The sequence below is a fragment of the Phyllostomus discolor genome, chromosome 12 (genome assembly GCF_004126475.2).
Source record: "Phyllostomus discolor isolate MPI-MPIP mPhyDis1 chromosome 12, mPhyDis1.pri.v3, whole genome shotgun sequence".
NCBI lineage: Eukaryota > Metazoa > Chordata > Mammalia > Chiroptera > Phyllostomidae > Phyllostomus > Phyllostomus discolor.
Genome location: NC_040914.2, coordinates 6,193,595 through 6,211,511, shown reverse-complemented (window position 1 = coordinate 6,211,511; position 17,917 = coordinate 6,193,595). Strand labels below are relative to the sequence as shown.

At 56.3% G+C, this 17,917-nt stretch overlaps 2 protein-coding genes and 1 pseudogene across 2 annotated transcripts; 1 reads left to right on the top strand and 2 right to left on the bottom strand.

Annotated features, from left to right (window-relative positions):
* Positions 1-1,364: 1,364 nt before the first annotated feature.
* Positions 1,365-4,043, bottom strand: LOC114511547 (galectin-7). Its single transcript, XM_028530272.2, has 4 exons — positions 3,672-4,043; positions 3,172-3,260; positions 2,217-2,415; positions 1,365-1,551 (listed from the first exon to the last, which is right to left on the bottom strand). Exons 1-4 carry the CDS (start codon positions 3,684-3,686, stop codon positions 1,438-1,440), a joined length of 417 nt encoding a protein of 138 aa, XP_028386073.1. The 5' UTR covers positions 3,687-4,043; the 3' UTR covers positions 1,365-1,437.
* A 6,694-nt stretch (positions 4,044-10,737) lies between these two features.
* LOC114511599 (galectin-7-like) lies at positions 10,738-13,419 on the top strand. The gene is made up of 4 exons (XM_028530339.2): positions 10,738-11,109; positions 11,521-11,609; positions 12,368-12,566; positions 13,233-13,419. The coding sequence occupies exons 1-4, from the start codon at positions 11,056-11,058 to the stop codon at positions 13,344-13,346; spliced, it is 456 nt and encodes a 151-aa protein (XP_028386140.2). The 5' UTR covers positions 10,738-11,055; the 3' UTR covers positions 13,347-13,419.
* A 338-nt stretch (positions 13,420-13,757) lies between these two features.
* LOC114511278 lies at positions 13,758-16,439 on the bottom strand (annotated as a pseudogene).
* Positions 16,440-17,917: the final 1,478 nt, after the last annotated feature.

The following is a 17,917-nucleotide window of genomic DNA, read 5'->3' as shown; positions in this document are numbered from 1 at the left end:
CCCAAAGCTAGACATCCTGACCATGAGGACTGATAATTATGGACGTTTCTTATAATCAGCCATATATGTAGAGCTAAAGAGTAACTTAGCTTGCTAGAACCAATAGAAATTCCTTTCTTCTATTCATGTAATTATTTCCCTTCCTTTTTCCCATAAAAACCTCTTGCCTTCACTCTAAAATCGGGACACCATTAGAGTTTGGGTTTCTAAGCAGATCTATGCCCCCAATTGCAATTCTGTGATCTCAAACACTATTATATCCCTCTCGTTTCCACTGTTTTTGCTGTTGTTGTTTTAGTCAACAACCTCATTTCTCAGGCCACCCAGAAATGATTTTTCCCGGGCCGCACACGGACTGCGGTGGTTTCAGCCAGTGTCCCCAGAGGCAGAAAAACAGGTCCTGAAAAGTGCCAAGCCTCGAGGCGACACCTGTTCTTCTCTACCATCCGACGCTCTGTCACAGGTGGTCAGGGAGCGACTGCGACGTCCGCGCGGCCCCAGGTAGCAGAGGGGTCTGTCAGGAGGCGCACAGGTTTCCGGCCTGCAATCCCATGAAGAACCGACCTTCCCAGAACTCGGACCCGAGACACTGTGGCGGGAGGGCACGCTGCAACCAGGGGGACTCGATTGATTTCAAGGCCCTGACACACACCCACGTGGGCTGCGCGCACGGGACGCGGCTCGGGTCCCTCCTAGGGTGCCAGCTTCCCCACTGCAAAGGCCATTGGCCCTGACCCACAGACTCGCACCCACACCCATTGACAACAGACAATGAACCCCTCGCGGTCGGGGGTGAGCTGGCCGTCTGACAGTCCTAACCGCACCCTTCTCGTCCCCTGCACCGCCACTCTAGGGAGACGAGGGGGAAGAAAGGTGGGGGGGACCCGCAACTGCCCGGGGAACCAGGAGCCCGGGGCTTTCGCGTCCCGGCCGAGCCGGCGGGAACCTGCCCTTCAGTACTTGTCAGCTCCGGGAGCGCGCGGGCGGAGGCCTATGCCGATGCAGGAACAGATGGGAAGGCGGTGACGGCCCGATCCGCGCCCCACCGCGAACCGCCCGAGCGTCTCCAGGAACCCTGGGGCCTGGGGAGCACGGAGAGATGGGGATCGGAGGGACGGCGCTGGACCCATCTCCTCCAGGTCTCGCAATCCCAGAGACCAGGAGTGCGGCTTTACAAAGTGCTTCAGAGGCACCAGCCAAAGACCCGTCCCCGCACCTCGCCACGCTCCATGGGCGTCCAGATTGCACCGGCCTCGCGGGGCCAAGCCCAGGTTCCGCAGCGGCCGCCGAGCCGCTGTGCGGCCCCGGTCCGGGACCACCGCCCTCCGAACCGCTTTCCTCGCCCACGCGAAGGAGACACAGACTCAGAGGAGGCCACCACATGAAGGACTAAGACTTTATTTGCCATCCGGGTCCCGGACTCCACTCGCGCCACCCTCAGAAGATCTTCAACGACTGCAGCTGCAGGTCCCCGCCCACCTCCACGACGCGCACGCGCGCCGGCGGGAGGCGGTAGCGGAAGTGGTGGTACTCCGCGTCCCCGACCACCGTCTGCAAGGACCCGGGCGACGATTCAGTTCCGGCCGCCCGGGCCCCAGTCCAGCGTCTCTCCGGCGTGGACCCGCGCCCTGGGACTTGGGAAGCCCCGTAACTCGCGGGCCCCCCGGTCCCCAGTGGGCACGCGCGCGGATGTGCCTTCTAACCCCTTGTCCCGAGGGCGCAATCATTTGATTGCGGGCACCCGAGAGCCTGCTAAGTGTGCGCAGCGGCCGGGCTGAGAATCCGCACGAACCCGGCACCGCCCACTGCCCCCGGATGGTGAACCGCTGGGTGATGCGGCCTCCACAGCGACCACTCCGCCCGGGACTTGTTTCTGGGCCCTGTCTCCCGGCCCACCCCTGCCTCTGTGGCACAGACCCAAGCTCCGGCGCGAAAGAACAGGGAGTGGCGTCTGGCGCGGAGGGCGGGGGGGCACGCCTCGCCGCTAGGACACCCACTCTCCGGACGCTTCACCCCTACCGGCTTTGTCCTTGCCCCTGCACATATCTGCCCTTGGGACACTACTGAGGTGGCTCCCCGAGAGGGACAGGGATGAGGGCACCCCGCCCAGCCTTGGCCACGCCTTGGCTCCACACCTCCACCCGGGCCCTTGCCGGCCTGCCCCAGCCACAGCAGGGACCTGGGTCTTGGCGCCCACCCCTGTGGCAGAGCCTCACCTTGAAGCCTTCTTCAGTGGCGATGAGGAGCACTTCGAAGGGCTGCCCACGCTGAAAGGGAATGCCACGGCCGCGCTCCTCTTTGCCCCAGGTGCCCTGCTCCTTGGTGTTGAAGACCACCACGGACTCATCCAACCGGGGATTGAAATGCAGGACAGCCTCACCTCCCTCCTGGTCGCACAGCAGGTTCACATGGAACCTGGGGAATGGATGATGTGGGGTAGCAAGGAATAAACGTCAAGAGCCATGAACCACCCAGACCATCAGGGGCTACTGAATTAAGACTTAACCTGGAGCACACCCAGGTTTACAGGGACCTGAGTGTGTCACACACCACAGGGGTGGTGGACTGATGGACAAGGGCCTGGACTCCAGGTGGGACACACACTTATTGGACACAAATCCACCAAGCAAGGATCTCCATACTATGGCTCCAACCTCCCTTGTTGTTGTCAGAGTCTGGGAGTTGCCAAGGAGTCGTGGTGCTGATCACCAGGGTGCTCCAGAAACCCAGAGAACCCCCAGTTCTCAAATGGCTGAGAACAATGCCAGGGGCCCCAATATTTAGAGGCACCGAAATTCCCAGGAAGCCTCAAGTTTCCGGGCATGGGAAGTCATACAATTTATTGCATAGGCCACCCAGCTGCCCAGGGCACCTCTGGGTCACAAGAACGCCCCAGCGTCCCCGGGGACTCAGTTGGAAAGTTATAGGTAGGAACCCCAAAATGGCTTGGGACCCCCAAATTCCCAAAGACCTGAGCTGCACAATCGGGGGACACATCTGTAAAAGCATCAGATTCCAAAAGGTTGGTAATGGCCTGGGGGTTCCAGACCCTGGTGGGCAGAGGTGGCCCTGGGGCCCTCATCTCTGTCTGGGCTGAAAGGAGTCTGGGTGAGCTGGGCCCAGACCTCCCAGCCCTTACTTCTGGAAGCTGGGGTCACACTGGAGTCTCACCTGCCAGCGTTCTCGGGGACAGTACCACGAATTCTCATCACGGTGCCCACTCTGACACCCTCTGGCAGCGAGGTCTTGTGGGGCACATTCTGCAAGAGGCCGGGTTGGTGGGGGGCGGTGAGTGAACCAGGGAGACCAGGAGAGGGACAAAGGTTTCACCCCAGGGAGAAAGAGATGAGAACCCAGGCCGGCACAGTCAGAGAGGAAGGGGCAAAGAGAGTGAGACACAGGAGAAGAGATGTTTGGTGAAGCACAAAGAATTAGGAGAAAAACATTCAGAGAGAGAAACCAAGAGGAGGCACCAAGGGGACATGGGAGCAGTAAGATGGGTGGGTACCCCCAGAAGGCAGTGCCCCGACCATGCTGCACAGCACACCCGACCACCCACTTTCTCCTGGGAAACAGGACACCTCGGGCAGGCCCTGGCCCATGCCCTCCTCCCCTAGCCGGGTGCTGCTTAGGTCCAGGACCCTCCAGCCCTCAGACCCTAGAAGACTCACAGAGGTCCCGGCCATGGCTGTGACGCTGGGGCAGGCAACGGTGGTGGTGGGTATGTCTGCTGCAGACCTTAAGTAAAAGCAGGGCGTGCCGGGGCCTGATGACTCACCCCTGTCTTTCCACACCCACCACCCACAGCTGGCACAGACCCTGGCCCTGGGGCTCAGGTGGCCCAGCACCCTCTCACCCTCCTCCACTCACTGAAGGTTCCCAGGTGAACTGCCTTGCTCCTTTGAGCTAATAATGGTAGAAATAGTTAATAATAACGATGATAACAACAACAGCAGCAACAAAGAAGACTCACTGAGCCACCATCCACTCACCCTATCTTCCCACTGCCTGGTGCAGAGAAAGTCCCGTTTTGTTGTGGAAAACTGGATTCCCGAAAGGCCAAGTCGGGGGTTGCACTCCGAGCCCTCCCTCTCGGGTTAGGACCTACTGGGTGGGGCCAAAGTTGTGTCTCCCCCGAAATCCCAGTTCATGCTCCTGTGATATAACAGCAGCTCTAAGGGGCAGGATTTTTGCCCGACTTGCAAGCTATGCCCTGGTGCCCGCAGCAGCCCCTGGCACACAGTAAGTGGTCAGTAAATGTGGGCAAAACAAGGGAGTGGAAGTAACAACAGCTGCCATGTGTTGGGACTCCGGGGGTGGCCAGCACTTGCAAGAGACCCACGATGCTCACACAGGGCGTTGAGGGGCAGGCATGGACCCCACGCTCTCCCCCTCCTCCCGTTTTGCAACCAGGGAAACTCAGGCTCAGAAAGGGGAAGCAATCTGCCCAAAGCACACAGCTGTGCAATACTACGGTGACTGTGTCTCTGGCTCCCTTCACCTCTGGAAGTTTCTGTCCTGTCTATTCTGTGTTTGTGACGCCCTGGTCCCTGGGTGTCCCTCTGTCTTTCCCCGCCTCTGACTGGTCTTCGGTGGGTTCTGCCCTGCTTCTCTCGCCTGTTCCTCATCCCAGAATCACTACCGCTCTGCCACCTAGTTTCAGGACAAGGGGTGGAGGGCTCCTAGGACCTACACACCCCCAGACCTAGGAAGAGAACGAACGCAGTGGGACCCTCCCTCCAGGCCCATTTCCAGCCGCCATCGCCCAAGACTAGAGAAATCCAGGCAGGGAAGAGTGGGGCGGGGAGGGGCCAGAGTGCTGAAAGATGGCTCTGGAAGTCGAGGGGCGGGGGAAGGGCGGCGGAAGTGGGCAGAAACCTCTCCTGCAGCCTAGCAGCTCTCGTGCCTGTGTTTGCCCCTTCGCCGCCTCCCCATCCCGCCTCAGCCTTCAGAGGGAAATGGCCCGCGGCAGAGGAGGATGGGGAATGGAAAGTCTGGGTGGAGACCAGCAGACTCAGCACCTCCCGCACCGCCCTCCAACACTCCCCCCCGCCCGGGCCTCCCAGACCGCCGCCCCCACTCTGCTGGTTGGGTGCTGGTGCAGGCGGGGGCAACAATGGCCTTGGAGAGGGAGGGTGGGCAGCTGCATTTAGGGATTTAGGGGAGGGCTGCGAGCTCCCCAAACTCCCCATTTTGCAGAGAAGGAAACCTAGGCTTAGAGAGGGGCGGCCTCTCAGCCAAGGCCTCCCACCAAGGGGGGGCCAGGCCTGGGCTGGAGTCCAGGGCTGTGGGCCAAGGGCACGTCCTGGGACTTGAAACGGAGAGGGCGGCGGCCTTTGAGGTTAAGCCCCAACAGCTCGGTGGAGACATTCCCAGATGATGGGCTCCAGGGCTCCGACCACTGAGGGTGGCCATTTCTCGTCCCAGCTGCACGTCTGCTGTATCCATCCCGGTGACACATCTTCTCCCCGATTGCCTCAGCGTGGCTGGGTATTTCTCCACAGGCTGCCAGCCTGCAAGTCCAAACTTGACTTTGGCGCGGGGCCAAACGTTTGCTTTCGACCTGCTATCAGTCTGGTTTCTGGCTCACATCTGATAACCCAGAGGTGCGCACCCGTGATGAAGGTTCTCTCTCCTTCGTGGGTGCGCACAGCCTTCCTGTCGGGCCGGAAGCGCGTTTTCGGCAGCGTTGTTTTTCGCTTCCAAATGAGGAGCGGACGTACTTCTTTCCCAAGACCCTTGACTCTCAAGCTCCACTTCACGCTGGGGGATCGAGCGGACTTAGCTCAGTCCCTGAGGGAGCTTTGTCGGACAGGCCGCAGACCTGTGCGGCCACCACGTGGACCCAGCCCCTCCACCCACCCCGGGACGCGTGCCGGTCCGCAGGCCCCACAGGCTCACGGTGCTTCGCCGTGAAAATAAGGGGGAGGGCGGCCCGCAGGCTGAGGGTGCTGGCTCCCGCCCCCCTTCAGGGGGGGACTCTGCGGGCAGGAGCTGGCTGAAGCCTCGCTCAGCGCAGGAGTCCCGGCCCCACACTGCATCAGTGTGGCTTCTGGGCGATTTGGGGCCGTTCTCTGTGCACAGTGGGGATAATCCAGGGGCAGCTTTGGTGTTTGTAAATGAACTCTCAAAAAAAAAAAAAAAAAGATACGTTCAACAATCTGACTTTTTTCTTACCCTAGGAAGCCCGTTGGAAACCTTAATTTCCATCTAGAAATGTAGTCCATCGTCCAGTGCAGTCCCTACCAAGGTCATCCTGCTCTGTCCTGCTTCGTTGCTTAATAAACTTCTTTCTTTAAACTCCCTTCGGTATTTTAGGCTGCATGGGTATTGAAGTGTTGCCACTGTGCAATGAAGTCTCCAAATCATAAGGAATTCTTGTAATTCCTGTGCTTGAGTGGTGGGCATGCTGGTGCTCCTCCCCTCCCTCCCTCTCTCCCTTCCTCCCTCCCTCCCTTCCTTCCTCTTCTCCCCCTGGTGGACTCCTGGGCCCTACAGCCCTTAGGTGGGTGAGCAAGGGCTACCTCCTGGGGGTGGGGAGGCCACGGGGGCCTCAGTGGGCTGAAGGGCACCTCTTCCTCGGGGCTGCATCCAGCTGGGGCATCAGAGGAGCAGTTGAGAAGGGCGCTCAGCTGAGGGCTGACCCTCAGGGTGTGGGGTTGGGGGATAAAGAGGGTGGCAGGAGAGGGGGCCCCCAGCCCCCAGCAGGGAAGACGTGTCTGTGCAGGGGTGGGGCCCACTGAGGGGTGCTAGGCCAGCAGGGCCAGGAGGGTACCCTGGGGAGGACACGCCTTGTGGGCGTCAGGGCAGCAGACCAGGGCCGCTCTCTCACACTCGTCGGAGGGGGTGGCAGGGGTGGGCAATGGGACGAAGCCCTTGAACGTGTGACCTTGGGCTGGCACTTGAGCAGTCCTTTTGAGCTAATGATTCCATGACTGGGCATTTATTTGGGGGTGGGGGCAACGTTACTTTCTTAGGAAAGTTTTTACTGTGTTAAAATATAAGAACATAATATTTACCTTGTAACCATTTTTCAACTCCAGTTCATTCTGTGCTGTTAAGTCCTTGTCCGCTGTTCCACACCCTCACACCGTCCCTCTCCGGACCTTTACACCTTCTTCCCAGAGTGAGACCAGTCTCCATCCTTGCGTCCCCGCCCCTGGCCAGCACCATTCTCCTTTCCGGGCCCTGAGTGTGACTGCTCCAGGGAGCTCGGATGGGTGGGCACCCACAGTAAGTGCCCATCCAGGGCTGCAGTAGAGGCACATATAAAGACAAGTGAACACAGGTGGAAATACGTGTATGGATGTGAAGGTGGCGAAATGGGCCAGCCCAAAACAGGCCCCTTGGACGTAAGGATTGTTTGAGCTAAAGGAACGATTGTTTGAGCTAAAGGAACGTGCAGGACAGCAGATTCCAGGAGAGCATTGCTCCCTTTTCTTCCTGAACAAAGGAGTCGAAAACTCCCACATGAAAAACGCACTTCCAGAAGGAGAGTAACAAAGGGAAGGCAACATTCTTCTCATCACGGGGAGACTCAGAGGACTGTATACAAACAGGCCTTGTGAGAATAATTCTTATCTTCCTTCAGCCTCCCCTCAGGTTACCTTAGTTGCTTTTCCACAATTGCCCTGATTTTCCAACCTGATAGAGAGGCACCTGGTTTTCTCCATTTCTCCGAAGAGGGACGGTGTGAGGGTGTGGAACAGCGGACAAGGACTTAACAGCACAGAATGAATTGGAGTTGAAAAATGGTTACAAGGTAAATATTATGTTCTTATATTTTAACACAGTAAAAACTTTCCTAAGAAAGTAACGTTGCCCCCACCCCCAAATAAATGCCCAGTCATGGAATCATTAGCTCAAAAGGACTGCTCAAGTGCCAGCCCAAGGTCACACGTTCAAGGGCTTCGTCCCATTGCCCACCCCTGCCACCCCCTCCGACGAGTGTGAGAGAGCGGCCCTGGTCTGCTGCCCTGACGCCCACAAGGCGTGTCCTCCCCAGGGTACCCTCCTGGCCCTGCTGGCCTAGCACCCCTCAGTGGGCCCCACCCCTGCACAGACACGTCTTCCCTGCTGGGGGCTGGGGGCCCCCTCTCCTGCCACCCTCTTTATCCCCCAACCCCACACCCTGAGGGTCAGCCCTCAGCTGAGCGCCCTTCTCAACTGCTCCTCTGATGCCCCAGCTGGATGCAGCCCCGAGGAAGAGGTGCCCTTCAGCCCACTGAGGCCCCCGTGGCCTCCCCACCCCCAGGAGGTAGCCCTTGCTCACCCACCTAAGGGCTGTAGGGCCCAGGAGTCCACCAGGGGGAGAAGAGGAAGGAAGGGAGGGAGGGAGGAAGGGAGAGAGGGAGGGAGGGGAGGAGCACCAGCATGCCCACCACTCAAGCACAGGAATTACAAGAATTCCTTATGATTTGGAGACTTCATTGCACAGTGGCAACACTTCAATACCCATGCAGCCTAAAATACCGAAGGGAGTTTAAAGAAAGAAGTTTATTAAGCAACGAAGCAGGACAGAGCAGGATGACCTTGGTAGGGACTGCACTGGACGATGGACTACATTTCTAGATGGAAATTAAGGTTTCCAACGGGCTTCCTAGGGTAAGAAAAAAGTCAGATTGTTGAACGTATCTTTTTTTTTTTTTTTTTGAGAGTTCATTTACAAACACCAAAGCTGCCCCTGGATTATCCCCACTGTGCACAGAGAACGGCCCCAAATCGCCCAGAAGCCACACTGATGCAGTGTGGGGCCGGGACTCCTGCGCTGAGCGAGGCTTCAGCCAGCTCCTGCCCGCAGAGTCCCCCCCTGAAGGGGGGCGGGAGCCAGCACCCTCAGCCTGCGGGCCGCCCTCCCCCTTATTTTCACGGCGAAGCACCGTGAGCCTGTGGGGCCTGCGGACCGGCACGCGTCCCGGGGTGGGTGGAGGGGCTGGGTCCACGTGGTGGCCGCACAGGTCTGCGGCCTGTCCGACAAAGCTCCCTCAGGGACTGAGCTAAGTCCGCTCGATCCCCCAGCGTGAAGTGGAGCTTGAGAGTCAAGGGTCTTGGGAAAGAAGTACGTCCGCTCCTCATTTGGAAGCGAAAAACAACGCTGCCGAAAACGCGCTTCCGGCCCGACAGGAAGGCTGTGCGCACCCACGAAGGAGAGAGAACCTTCATCACGGGTGCGCACCTCTGGGTTATCAGATGTGAGCCAGAAACCAGACTGATAGCAGGTCGAAAGCAAACGTTTGGCCCCGCGCCAAAGTCAAGTTTGGACTTGCAGGCTGGCAGCCTGTGGAGAAATACCCAGCCACGCTGAGGCAATCGGGGAGAAGATGTGTCACCGGGATGGATACAGCAGACGTGCAGCTGGGACGAGAAATGGCCACCCTCAGTGGTCGGAGCCCTGGAGCCCATCATCTGGGAATGTCTCCACCGAGCTGTTGGGGCTTAACCTCAAAGGCCGCCGCCCTCTCCGTTTCAAGTCCCAGGACGTGCCCTTGGCCCACAGCCCTGGACTCCAGCCCAGGCCTGGCCCCCCCTTGGTGGGAGGCCTTGGCTGAGAGGCCGCCCCTCTCTAAGCCTAGGTTTCCTTCTCTGCAAAATGGGGAGTTTGGGGAGCTCGCAGCCCTCCCCTAAATCCCTAAATGCAGCTGCCCACCCTCCCTCTCCAAGGCCATTGTTGCCCCCGCCTGCACCAGCACCCAACCAGCAGAGTGGGGGCGGCGGTCTGGGAGGCCCGGGCGGGGGGGAGTGTTGGAGGGCGGTGCGGGAGGTGCTGAGTCTGCTGGTCTCCACCCAGACTTTCCATTCCCCATCCTCCTCTGCCGCGGGCCATTTCCCTCTGAAGGCTGAGGCGGGATGGGGAGGCGGCGAAGGGGCAAACACAGGCACGAGAGCTGCTAGGCTGCAGGAGAGGTTTCTGCCCACTTCCGCCGCCCTTCCCCCGCCCCTCGACTTCCAGAGCCATCTTTCAGCACTCTGGCCCCTCCCCGCCCCACTCTTCCCTGCCTGGATTTCTCTAGTCTTGGGCGATGGCGGCTGGAAATGGGCCTGGAGGGAGGGTCCCACTGCGTTCGTTCTCTTCCTAGGTCTGGGGGTGTGTAGGTCCTAGGAGCCCTCCACCCCTTGTCCTGAAACTAGGTGGCAGAGCGGTAGTGATTCTGGGATGAGGAACAGGCGAGAGAAGCAGGGCAGAACCCACCGAAGACCAGTCAGAGGCGGGGAAAGACAGAGGGACACCCAGGGACCAGGGCGTCACAAACACAGAATAGACAGGACAGAAACTTCCAGAGGTGAAGGGAGCCAGAGACACAGTCACCGTAGTATTGCACAGCTGTGTGCTTTGGGCAGATTGCTTCCCCTTTCTGAGCCTGAGTTTCCCTGGTTGCAAAACGGGAGGAGGGGGAGAGCGTGGGGTCCATGCCTGCCCCTCAACGCCCTGTGTGAGCATCGTGGGTCTCTTGCAAGTGCTGGCCACCCCCGGAGTCCCAACACATGGCAGCTGTTGTTACTTCCACTCCCTTGTTTTGCCCACATTTACTGACCACTTACTGTGTGCCAGGGGCTGCTGCGGGCACCAGGGCATAGCTTGCAAGTCGGGCAAAAATCCTGCCCCTTAGAGCTGCTGTTATATCACAGGAGCATGAACTGGGATTTTGGGGGAGACACAACTTTGCCCCACCCAGTAGGTCCTAACCCGGGAGGGAGGGCTCGGAGTGCAACCCCCGACTTGGCCTTTCGGGAATCCAGTTTTCCACAACAAAACGGGACTTTCTCTGCACCAGGCAGTGGGAAGATAGGGTGAGTGGATGGTGGCTCAGTGAGTCTTCTTTGTTGCTGCTGTTGTTGTTATCATCGTTATTATTAACTATTTCTACCATTATTAGCTCAAAGGAGCAAGGCAGTTCACCTGGGAACCTTCAGTGAGTGGAGGAGGGTGAGAGGGTGCTGGGCCACCTGAGCCCCAGGGCCAGGGTCTGTGCCAGCTGTGGGTGGTGGGTGTGGAAAGACAGGGGTGAGTCATCAGGCCCCGGCACGCCCTGCTTTTACTTAAGGTTTGCAGCAGACATGCCCACCACCACCGTTGCCTGCCCCAACATCCCAGCCATGGCTGGGAGCTCTGTGAGTCTTCTAGCGTCTGAGGGCTGGAGGGTCCTGGACCTAAGCAGCACCCGGCTAGGGGAGGAGGGCATGGGCCAGGGCCTGCCCGAGGTGTCCTGTTTCCCAGGAGAAAGTGGGTGGTCGGGTTTGCTGTGCAGCGTCGTCGGGGTGCTGCCTTCTGGGGGGACCCACCCATCTCATTGCTCCCATGTTCCCTTGGTGCCTCCTCTTGGTTTCTCTCTCTGAATGTTTTTCTCCTAATTCTTTGTGCTTCACCAAACATCTCTTCTCCTGTGTCTCACTCTCTTTGCCCCTTGCTCTCTGACTGTGCCGGCCTGAATCCTCGTCTCTTTCTCCCTGGGGTGAAACCTCTGTCCCTCTCCTGGTCTCCCTGGTTCACTCACTGCCCCCCACCGACCCGGCCTTTTGCAGAATGTGCCCCACAAGACCTCGCTGCCAGAGGGTGTCAGAGTGGGCACCGTGATGAGAATTCGTGGTACTGTCCCCGAGAACGCTGGCAGGTGAGACTCCAGTGTGACCCCAGCTTCCAGAAGTAAGGGCTGGGAGGTCTGGGCCCAGCTCACCCAGACTCCTTTCAGCCCAGACAGAGATGAGGGCCCCAGGGCCACCTCTGCCCACCAGGGTCTGGAACCCCTAGGCTATTACCAACCTTTTGGAATCTGATGCTTTTACAGATGTGTCCCCCGATTGTGCAGCTCAGGGCTCTTGGAATCTGGGGTCTCAAGCCATTTCGGGGTTCCTACCTATAGCTTTCCAACTTTCCCAGGGACTCTGGGATGTTCTTGTGACCCGAAGGTGCCCCGGGCGGCTGGGTGGCCTATGCAGTAAATTGTATGACTTCCCATGCCCGGAAACTTGAGGCTTCCTGGGAATTTCGGTGCCTTTAAATGTTGGGGCCCCTGGCATTGTTCTCAGCCATTTGAGAACTGGGGGTTCTCTGGGGTTCTGGAGCACCCTGGTGATCAGCACCACAACTCCTTGGCAACTCCCAGACTCTGACAACAACGAGGGAGGCTGGAGCCATAGTATGGAGATACTTGCTTGGAGGAGGTGTGTCCAATAAGCGTGTGTCTCACTGGAGTCCAGGTACCTTGTCCATCAGTCCACCACCGCTGTGGTGTGTGACACACTCAAGTCCCTGTAAACCTGGGTGTGCTCCAGGTTAAGTCTTAATTCAGTAGCCCCTGATGGTCTGGGTGGTTCATGGCTCTTGACGTTTATTCCTTGCTACCCCCCACCCCCATCATCCATTCCCCAGGTTCCATGTGAACCTGCTGTGCGACCAGGAGGGTGGCGAGGCTGCCCTGCATTTCAACCCCCGGTTTGACCAGTCCGTGGTGGTCTTCAACACCAAGGAGCAGGGCACCTGGGGCAAAGAGGAGCGCGGTCATGGCATTCCCTTTCAGCGTGGGCAGCCCTTCGAAGTGCTCCTCATCGCCACTGAAGAAGGCTTCAAGGTGAGGCTCTGCCACAGGGGTGGGCGCCAAGACCCAGGTCCCTGCTGTGGCTGGGGCAGGCCGGCAAGGGCCCCGGGTTGAGGTGTGGAGCCAAGGCGTGGCCAAGGCTGGGCGGGGTGCCCTCATCCCTGTCCCTCTCGGGGAGCCACCTCAGTAGTGTCCCAAGGGCAGATATGTGCAGGGGCAAGGACAAAGCCGGTAGGGGTGAAGCGTCCGGAGAGTGGGTGTCCTAGCGGCGAGGCGTGCCCCCCCCCCCCTCCGCGCCAGACGCCACTCCCTGTTCTTTCGCGCCGGAGCTTGGGTCTGTGCCACAGAGGCAGGGGTGGGCCGGGAGACGGGGCCCAGAAACAAGTCCCGGGCGGAGTGGTCGCTGTGGAGGCCGCATCACCCAGCGGTTCACCATCCGGGGGCAGTGGGCGGTGCCGGGTTCGTGCGGATTCTCAGCCCGGCCGCTGCGCACACTTAGCAGGCTCTCCCGTGCCCGCAATCAAATGATTGCGCCCTCGGGACAAGGGGTTGGAAGGCACATCCGCGCGCGTGCCCACTGGGGACCGGGGGCCCGCGAGTTACGGGGCTTCTCAGGTCCCAGGGCGCGGGTCCGCGCCGGAGAGACGCTGGACTGGGGCCCGGGCGGCCGGAACTGAATCGTCGCCCGGGTCCTTGCAGACGGTGGTCGGGGACGCGGAGTACCACCACTTCCGCTACCGCCTCCCGCCGGCGCGCGTGCGCGTCGTGGAGGTGGGCGGGGACCTGCAGCTGCAGTCGTTGAAGATCTTCTGAGGGTGGCGCGAGTGGAGTCCGGGACCCGGATGGCAAATAAAGTCTTAGTCCTTCATGTGGTGGCCTCCTCTGAGTCTGTGTCTCCTTCGCGTGGGCGAGGAAAGCGGTTCGGAGGGCGGTGGTCCCGGACCGGGGCCGCACAGCGGCTCGGCGGCCTCTGCGGAACCCGGGCTTGGGCCCTGGAGTCCCGTGCAATCTGGACGCCCAAGGAGCGTGGCGAGGTGCGGAGACGGGTCTTTGGCTGGTGCTTCTGAAGCACTTTGTAAAGCCGCACTCCTGGTCTCTGGGATTGCGGGACCTAGAGGAGATGGGCCGAGCGCCGCCCCTCCGATCCCCACCTCTCCGTGCTCCCCAGGCCCCAGGGTTCCTGGAGACGCTCGGGCGGTTCGCGGTGGGGCGCGGATCGGGCCGTCACCGCCTTCCCATCTGTTCCTGTATCCGGACAGGCCTCCGCCCGCTGCTCCCCAGGGCAGACGCGCACTGAAGGGCAGGTTCCCGCTGGGTGGGCCGGGACGCGAAGGCTCCGGGCTCCTGGTTCTCCGGGCGGTGGCGGGTTCCCCTCCCAGCTTTCTTGCCTCTCGGCACCCTGCAGTGGCGCTGGAGGGGACGAGAAGGGTGCGTTCAGGAGGGTCAGACGCCCAGCTCAGCCCCCACCGCCAGCGGGTGATTGTCTGGTGTCAGTGGGTGTGGGTGGGTGTCTCTGGGTCTCCGCCAAATGGCATTTGCGGCGGGGACCACTGGAAGTACACTGGAGCCTTGAGCCTCCATCTCCGAGAGGCGCTCGGATCGGCGTTGCTGGGCTGTGGATGGAGCCCCTCCGGTGGGAGATGCTCGCTCCCCAAAGTGTGTGTCCCGGCAACTTCCGGAGCCGGCTTTGGTAGGATTTGTGTTTGAGTCCTTCGGACCTTGAGGAGCCTATTACCTGTCATCCCCTGGTGGCTGCTACGGACCTTGCAGCCTTAGCGATCTGTGCAGGAGCCCTGTGTACCCCCGCTTTTGCCTGTTCGGGAGGGCAAAATCCTGTGGGACTCCCAAAGCAGGAAGCCCTTCGAGCTCTTCCAGGACCTGAATGTTTTCTGCACTTCGCAAACCGCCACCTATATCGTCCCTCCCTTCTAAATATATTTCTGGGTGGCCAGTTGGAATTAGGGCTCCCTTTGCTCAGTTGGACACCCGAGAACGGCTGGCATTCACGGGTGCTCTGAGCTCATTGTTAAATGAATTGGTTTTTATTTTATTTGTGTGATATAGTTCTTGAACATTAAAAACTTGTAAAGATAACATGCATACTTACAAATTTTAAAAAATACAGTGAAAAATAAGACGTTATTGGCATACCTTGTAAAGGGGGTTGGGTTCTGGGGGTTAGACAGTGAGCCATGTGTTACCGTCTTGACTTTCACGTTTGTTTTTACCACGTGTATAGTGCAGAATGTTCTTTCTTCCTCTCTCTCCTTTTTGAGTTGTGTAACCCTTATTAGCAACTAAAATGGAAGATTTCTGTCCTATAACACGGTTAGTTATTGACTATAACTGGAGATTATTATATTCTAATACAGATCATGTATAAATGCAATTTTTATTAAAAAGCTCTCACCTTTTGGTTTGTGCACAATATGCAAACTATTCTGAAAGAGGAGTTTACGTGCACAAGTCTGCAAAGAGTGCAAGTTTAGGATACCGTCAATGGTTTACATGTTACTTTTTAAAACTGCTACATCTGGGGGCCGTTGCATTGCATCTTCTTTTGTCAAAATATTATGCCAGCCCTCCTTCCACTGCTCTAAACGACAAAGCATTTTCAATGAGTTGAAATTATGAAGGCTATGCCTATTAGAAAAGAAGAGAAACTTCTACTAGTTTGAGGTTTCAGAATCCCCCCAAACCAGGACCAGTATCTTGGTAAGGGCTAGGCTGGCACCCCGGGTGGAGTGTGAGTGTGCAGACACCATCCCTGAGGAGTCAGAGCTCCAGTGCAGCGAGAGTGTGCCTGCAGCATGGCTCCCTGAACCGTCTGGCCCCTTTCTACCCTGGCTTTACTGGGCATAACTCAGAAAATTTTTAAAAAGCTCATATTTATCCCATTCTTCTGGAGCTCTGTGATAACATTTAATAACATCCCAAAGGGATGCCTTCCACATATAGTATTATGGTATTTCTTCAAGTAATTGCTAAAAGATACAGGGTTTAACCCTGTCTGGTGTGGCTCAGTGGATAGAGTGCTGGCCCGTGAACCAAATGGTCACTGGTTCGATTCCCAGTCAGAGCACATGGCTGGATTGCCAGCCAGGCCCCCAGTAGGGGGCGCATGAGAGGCAACTGCGTATCGATGTTTCTCTCCCTCTTTTTGCCTCCCTTCCCTTCTCTCTAAAAATAAATAAGTAAAATCTTTAAAAAAAGGATACAGGGTTTAACTGTTCTATAATCCTCATACCCATTTTATCTAGATATTCAGTGGATCTATAAATCTCTTCATAGGATTCATCATAGTAACTGTAACAGAACCTTTGACTCCAAAGGCAGAAATCAGAAGAAACCACAAGGAGATTACTATGATCCACTAGATATTTACTGAAAAGTTTTTCAAACTCCTATCCTTTTAACTCACTCAGAGCTACAGCCAGTACAGAAATAATGGTAAACTCATCCTTATGGCTTTCCATGGCTTTAGCTGTGCAAGGCAAATGCATTTCAACATCCTGTTCACCTTCATCTGTCTGCAGGGACATGCATTCAAACATTCCTGTCTTCTGTAGTTCCCTGTAAATCTTTTGGTCGATACGAAGGTCCTACAGAGGTATTCTATATACTTATATATTCACGGAAAGTGCACATTGAGAGCAGGGCCTAAGGTGGGAAGGCCAAGGATTCAAATTCTCTGGGTAGTAGGTGGATCCACTTGTTTTGTAGCACAAGCAGCAGAGGCCCCCAGTAGCATAAGCTGCACGGACAACACTGCTATTTGCGGATGGCCCTCGCATTTTGTAGGCTGTACTTGTGAAAGCCACCCTCTTGTGGCGCATTCAGCTGCAGTCCGGAGGTTGTGTCCCAGCTCCCAGTGTGACTGGCTCCCTGCTGCCCTCTGTCAGACATCTCGGTGCCTGCGCCACCCGTGGTGTGTGACAATGAATGAGGAGTTGGTGGCCCAGAATGTTATTGTTGTTGTTCTTCTTCTTCTTCTTTTTTTGTACAAAACACAGAGTAAAGCAGCTGAAGATGAAGAGGTAGCCTTTTGGCAACTTACTCATAAATCGCTCAGGAAAAAAACTGAAGTTTACACTGTATTTAACATTTTTTGTTTGTCACTCTCTTCAAAATATATATGGTATATGATAGAATCCCCTAAGGATTCCCTCTAAAATTGTTAAAAAACAATAAAACTTGTTAAAGGAATTTTCTAAATTCAGTCTACAAAGTCAACACCCAATATCGGTTGCATTCCCTACATTAACAATGAGCAATCTGAAAATGAAACTGTGGAAACAATGCCACCAAAAGAACAGACTACTTAGGAATTAACCAAGGAGGGAAAAGCACTACAATGAAAACTACAAAATATTGCCTAAAAGGCATTAAAGACATAAATACATCCCAATACATAAAGATATAGAAAGACATCCATGTTCATGGATTGGGAGACAATCTTTTAAGATGTTAATATACCCAAGACAGTCTACAGATTCAATGCAATCCCAATGAAAACTCAGTGAATTTTTGCTGAAATAGAAAAACCCATCTCAAAATCCATACGGATTCCAAAGGGAACCTGAATGGAGAAAATCTTGAAAAAGGAGGACATGGCTGAGGGACTCCGACTTCTTTACAGCAAAACTGCAGTGATCAGAGCAGGGTGGGTGCCAGCGTAGGGACAGCGGTGGAGACCATGGGATGGAGCCGGGGAGCCGAACAGCGCTCGCAGGTGTGGTCAGGTGACTTTGACAAGGGTTTTCAAGATCATTCTTGGAAAGAGACAGTCTTTTTAACAAATGGTACTAGGAAGGCTGGATATTCTCCATGCACAAAGAATGAAGCTGGCCCTCAGTGATGCAGCATCTACAAAAAATAATCAGAACATAGATTAAGACCTAAATACAGAAGGTAAACTATAAAGTTATTGGACAATCTTCATGACTTTGGGTTTGGCAATGATTTCTGGGTATTACACCCAAAATAGATAAATTGGATTTCATGAAAATTAACAAAAGTTTTTGTTTATCAAAAGGCACTTCTGACAGAGTAAAAAGCCAACCCTCAAAACTGGAGAAATATTTTCAAATACATATTGATAAAGGGTTAATATCCAGAATAAATAGTGGAACTCTTAAAACTTACAATAACAATAATATTCAAAAATGCACAAAGGACTTGAATAGACATTTCTCAAAAAATTAAAAAAGAATACACAATAGCCAACAACACCTTAAAGGATGCTCGACATCACTGACCCTCACCCTGGCTCAGCTGGTTGGAGTGCCGTCCCGCACACCAAAAGGTTGGGTTTGACTCGCGATAGGGCACATAGCTAGGTCGTGGGTTTGATCCCCAGCCAGGGAGCGTATGAGCGGCAACCA

Coding starts and splice junctions, on each gene's coding strand:
- LOC114511547 (XM_028530272.2), bottom strand. Junction 2,416..3,171: donor GTCCCCGAGAACGCTGGCAG/GTGAGACTCCAG, acceptor TCCATTCCCCAG/GTTCCATGTGAACCTGCTGT. Junction 1,552..2,216: donor CCACTGAAGAAGGCTTCAAG/GTGAGGCTCTGC, acceptor GGGTCCTTGCAG/ACGGTGGTCGGGGACGCGGA.
- LOC114511599 (XM_028530339.2), top strand. CDS start 11,056: ATGCCCACCACCACCGTTGCCTGCCCCAACATCCCAGCCATGGCTGGG. Junction 11,610..12,367: donor GTCCCCGAGAACGCTGGCAG/GTGAGACTCCAG, acceptor TCCATTCCCCAG/GTTCCATGTGAACCTGCTGT. Junction 12,567..13,232: donor CCACTGAAGAAGGCTTCAAG/GTGAGGCTCTGC, acceptor GGGTCCTTGCAG/ACGGTGGTCGGGGACGCGGA.